At 47.3% G+C, this 4,467-nt stretch overlaps 1 protein-coding gene across 1 annotated transcript; it reads right to left on the bottom strand.

Annotated features, from left to right (window-relative positions):
• Nucleotides 1–1,758: 1,758 nt before the first annotated feature.
• Nucleotides 1,759–2,076, bottom strand: DQ04_10201000 (hypothetical protein; the record flags this gene model as incomplete). The annotated part of the gene is made up of 1 exon (XM_009316178.1): nucleotides 1,759–2,076. The coding sequence occupies one exon, from the start codon at nucleotides 2,074–2,076 to the stop codon at nucleotides 1,759–1,761; it is 318 nt and encodes a 105-aa protein (XP_009314453.1).
• Between the last annotated feature and the right edge of the window lie 2,391 nt (nucleotides 2,077–4,467).

Genomic DNA, 4,467 nt, shown 5'->3' on the forward strand with positions numbered 1-4,467 from the left:
CCTGGCACTGTGCGATTCCTTGGGCCTGGCGCCGGAAAATCCTACAAATGATGAAAGTTGCTGGCGCCAGGCTTCTTCCGGGATTGCCAAGCACGGGGCTCTGGTGCCATGAAGGGCGGGTGGCATTTCCAGGCATCGCCTTGATGCATTTACATTTCTTTGTGGGAATCGTTTGCCCGCCCATCGTCACGCTGCCTGGGGCATGTTTTGTGGAATGGCGTGTTTTTTTGGTTTATCGTTTTTGTGTTCTTTACTTTACTATGTTAATAACGATGCAATCTTGTACTTGTAGGCGCAGTGGGGCTGTTTGTCGTTTTTTTACGGCCTTGGCGGCCAAAACTAAATTGCTGGTTATTGTTTGTAAATATACGGAATGGGTTTGCGTTTTGATGGGGTACTGAGCGGACTCTAAAAGCTTCCCTCCTTCAGCGCCACCCATTTAACATGTATGCGTTCTTTGGTGGTGGTTCGTGCTTAAACAATGATGCCTGATGGCTACAAATGGCGGCTGTTTTATCGTAAAGTGCATCCGCTCCTTTGTGAAACATGTCCCGAAGGGGCCATGGTTTCGTAGACCTTCTGATTATTTTGTTTTGTTTTAAGCCAAGCTGTTAAACTCTTCTTCGCCACAATAGGCTTTTTTTCAACAACTGCAAAAGTCACCACCCAAGCTGGAATGGTTGTGCCGACGCCTTTTTGCTAGCGCTAACCTTTTTTAGTATCCTGTCCTCCGCTTCAGAGGTTCACAACAGAGGCCCCTTCTTACCCAGTCATGGTGCCGGTGGCCTCTCACGAGATTTGCTATAAACGATTGATGCGGTTCACTGTGTTTTTAATCTTCTGATTTATGACCCAGTATTGTTGTACCGTATCGGCGCCCACCTGTTGTAAAGGAAATGTTATTCTTCCTCTTGAGTGGCTGCTTTTGTGCGATGCAATCGTCAAGAATGTTTTTATCCTTCCAAAAAAAAGTTTACTTGTTTTGCTGTGTACTTGGAATGGCCCGTGGAAGCAAAGCCCGATTTTTTTGATATCACCAACATGCGTGGCGTCAACTTTGCTGACTTGTTGACCAATACGCCCCAGTGTCCTATATAGTGGGCGTTGCCTCGTGGAGCCTCGAGGGGGTCTACGTGCTTTCTCTACTGGAACAACGTTCGTGGGCCGAGATCGCGTTTCATGACTGCTGTAGCTGCATGGGCTAGTGCTCCTTTTTTTAATTAAATGCGGTGTCATTCCGTAGTCTTTGAGAATCTTTTTCATCTCTTTCTGCTAATTTTAGCAGTTGTCCCGCCTCACGTGCCCTTGATGGCGGCCCGCGCCTTTTTTGCAGCCCCCCGATTTCTGCATATCCCGCTGCTCTGTGTGGGTGGATTTTTAATGTTCTTTAGTAGCGCTCTACAATTTACAATGGGAGCTTCCTTGCCATTTGTATGTGGTATAAGGTTTCCCTTCGGTGGTGGGGCGATTTCTCCCCACCGAGTGGCCTTTGCCCATTCGAGCTGCAGGGCGAACCGGTCGTTTTCTAGAATCATAAAACCGCCGATGGGGTCCAGTCCCCACCCCTTTATTGGACAAGGCTGCTTTATTTAACTTACTTCTTCGTGTTGTTCAAAACCTGCCAAAAAAATCCAAGCAGGCGTTCGCACTGCATCCTGTAAATCTAGAAGGGTTCTTGCATATTGCATTCTATTTCATTTGTTTAGTTTGAGGCAAACTATAGTAAGAGGAACGTTTCCTTCTGTAACCACCCAATTGCTATTTTCTGTGAGTTCTCGAAACGGTACCATTACGAAAACCCGCCGTTCTCACTCTGAATGCGTCCAAATGCTTTTCGTGATGCGGTTTTCCCCCGAAGCCCACGCCACGACGCACGATTCGTGGGGTGGTGCGGAAATTATTGCAACCTCGTTTGCTGGTTTTGAAATGTGGGGGCTCTTTCAAGAACCAAAAAAGGGTTATTCCATTTCTCGTGGTGGTGTGTTGGCGCATTGTTTGAAGAACCCCCCCGCCCAGAATCCACGCACGGCGGGGTATTGTGCTAACCGCTGCCCGCTGAGGTTCCACACCTCCCATTAGAGGCCGGAGCTTTCTTACTTTCGGGCATGGGTTCCAAAGCATTCCTGACATAAAGTTTGTTGTTTGTGGGGCCGCTAATCGTTTTGTTGGCGTGAACGGAACCTATTGCAGCCGTTTGCGGCTCTTTGCGTTGTAATACCCCAAAATGACCGCAGCGGCAACGCCGCGTGCTGCTCAGAGGAGGGGCAGAATTTTTTTTAGCCTTTTGAACGGCCGAAAAACTTGGGTCTTCTTCCGCGCTGGTGTCGCCCATGGCGTCGGCTATGGTTTGGATTCTCGCTCCTGAATTTTCCCTAGCAGCCTGCAAAGCTCACAGTTGATAATAAATTCTCCTGCCCTACTGCTCATGTTTGGCAGATGTGCGTTCGGGTGGAATGGAAAAGAAGACAGACCACAAACTTATCCCGTGCCTGCTAAAGATCAAAGCCCAGTTTCATGGGTAATAGAAAAAGGCTGAGATAACCTACCGTAAACAGTCCTGGCGAAGCCCCTAAGATGTACTCCTGGGTTTTCTCAAAAATTCCTGATTTTTTTTTCTGGCCGAAGCCAATTTTCAATCAATTTATTTCTCAGATCACCAACCGGCCGCGCTCCTGCCGGAGGTGGTGCCACTGCTCTATTGCAAAGTTTTTCTCCCGGCAAAAACTATCATTCGATGTTTCGCCCAAAGTCCGTTAAGGCGAATATCGTTTCAGGTGGCATTTCAGAAGGCCTGCTGCAGAGAGTGATTGTCAGTTTCTGCTGTTTTATGCCAACCTTTTCTTCTCGCAAGCCCACGGGTGGGTTCCGGCCTTGTGCCTCTCCGCGGTTTTGGGCGGGTTGTTTCTGTTGCTGATTGGTGTAAACTTCTAACTGGCTTTCTTCATTCCGTAATTGTTTGTTTCTGTTGTTTAACAGGTTGATTTAATGTTACATTTCCATAGATTGATTGAGGGCGTTTTGTTGCATTTTTAGATTGTTGTGCCTGTTTTGTGTTCTACGCATTTTGCATTTATCTTCTGGCATCGATTAGCGTTCATCAAAAATCGACCTTTAAGTTCAAAACGTTAGACACGTCACTTCAGATGCATTTAGAGAGCTTTTTCTGTTCGCCACGGGGAAACGCAATAATGGGGTTCCGCGAATTTACAAAAAATCGCCTTACTGTTGTTCTGGCATAGGTCAATTTTACCGTTTTATATGTTCACAATGCTTTCAATCTAATTCGTCTGTACACTTAAACTTTTTCTACAGGTTAAGGAAAAGGATGTGCGGCTTTGATGTTTTACTTAGGTTTCGGTAGCCCTGAAATTTGCCATCCGTTTAAAGCCCAAATGGGTTTTCGGGCTGGAGCCGCATTGTAATAACTCGGTTTTGGTTTCCTTCTGCTTTCAGAAGTTGCATCTTGCAAGGCTCTTTGTTGGAGGAAGAAATGAAGAAAATAATAATACGATTTCCTGTTTCATATAACAATATGAAGGCTTATTTGTTTCTTTTGAATTCCCCCCCGAAACAAACAAAAAAGCGAAGGCAAGAAGCTGAAAACAGAGCCCGGCACAAAGTCCATGACGGCTGCAAAAAACTGGCCGCATGAAAGAAAAGAGGAACTGGCACCGCCAGCCGGCCCTTTAAGGGGCCGGTCGCTTTGCGGGGCGCGGGGGCCGTTTGCCGTGCTAATCCGAGGGGTTGGGGGCTGGCCAATTTTTTTTTCCCCCAACCCCGAAACGCAACTACATAGACCTTTTTTTTCAAAACTAGTGTGCTGATTGCGCTTTGTTGTTCGGGCTTGTGGGCCATTCAAACTCGACGCATAGCGACGCATAGCCGTGTATAAGGGAACCCTTTGTCTGAATAAAAGCCTCCCGTTGAATATGCCAAGAAACGGCGGATGATCAAAAGATCCCGCTGCCAAAGTTGATGAAAAATCCCCCGTGCATACAACAACGCAGCGCAATACCGCGCAAAAAAAACAGAATCACACCAGAGCACTGGCGCAAGCCCAAGCGAACCCTATACCATCGCATATGCCTTATTTTCTTTTTTTTTTGGCACGGCTGCGAAAAAGTTGGATTCCTCTGCTGGGGGAACCTTAATGTGACTATTGTGCGGTGGGGCGGAACAGCGTTTATTATTTTACCAGAAGTGTTTCTGAAGAAACTGCGCATCTTTGAGATGCCAGTGTGTCTGTTTTAAATGCAACTTGGTGGCCCCGTTTTTGGCACCGGTCAAATATTTGAGAGAACGGAAAACATCTGACCGTAGAAAGTTTGATTTGCCAGACTTGATGGAAAGCAGGCGCGTTTCGCTACAGCGTTGCGCTGGCCCCCTGCTTCAAGACTTGGCCATAGAGGCGGCGCCCCAAAAATGAAAGCCACTGCTGTACCTCAGGCGCTGGCCCTCCGGAATGCC

This window comes from Trypanosoma grayi (assembly GCF_000691245.1).
Source record: "Trypanosoma grayi strain ANR4 Tgr_1020_V1, whole genome shotgun sequence".
NCBI classification, from domain to species: Eukaryota; Euglenozoa; class Kinetoplastea; order Trypanosomatida; family Trypanosomatidae; genus Trypanosoma; species Trypanosoma grayi.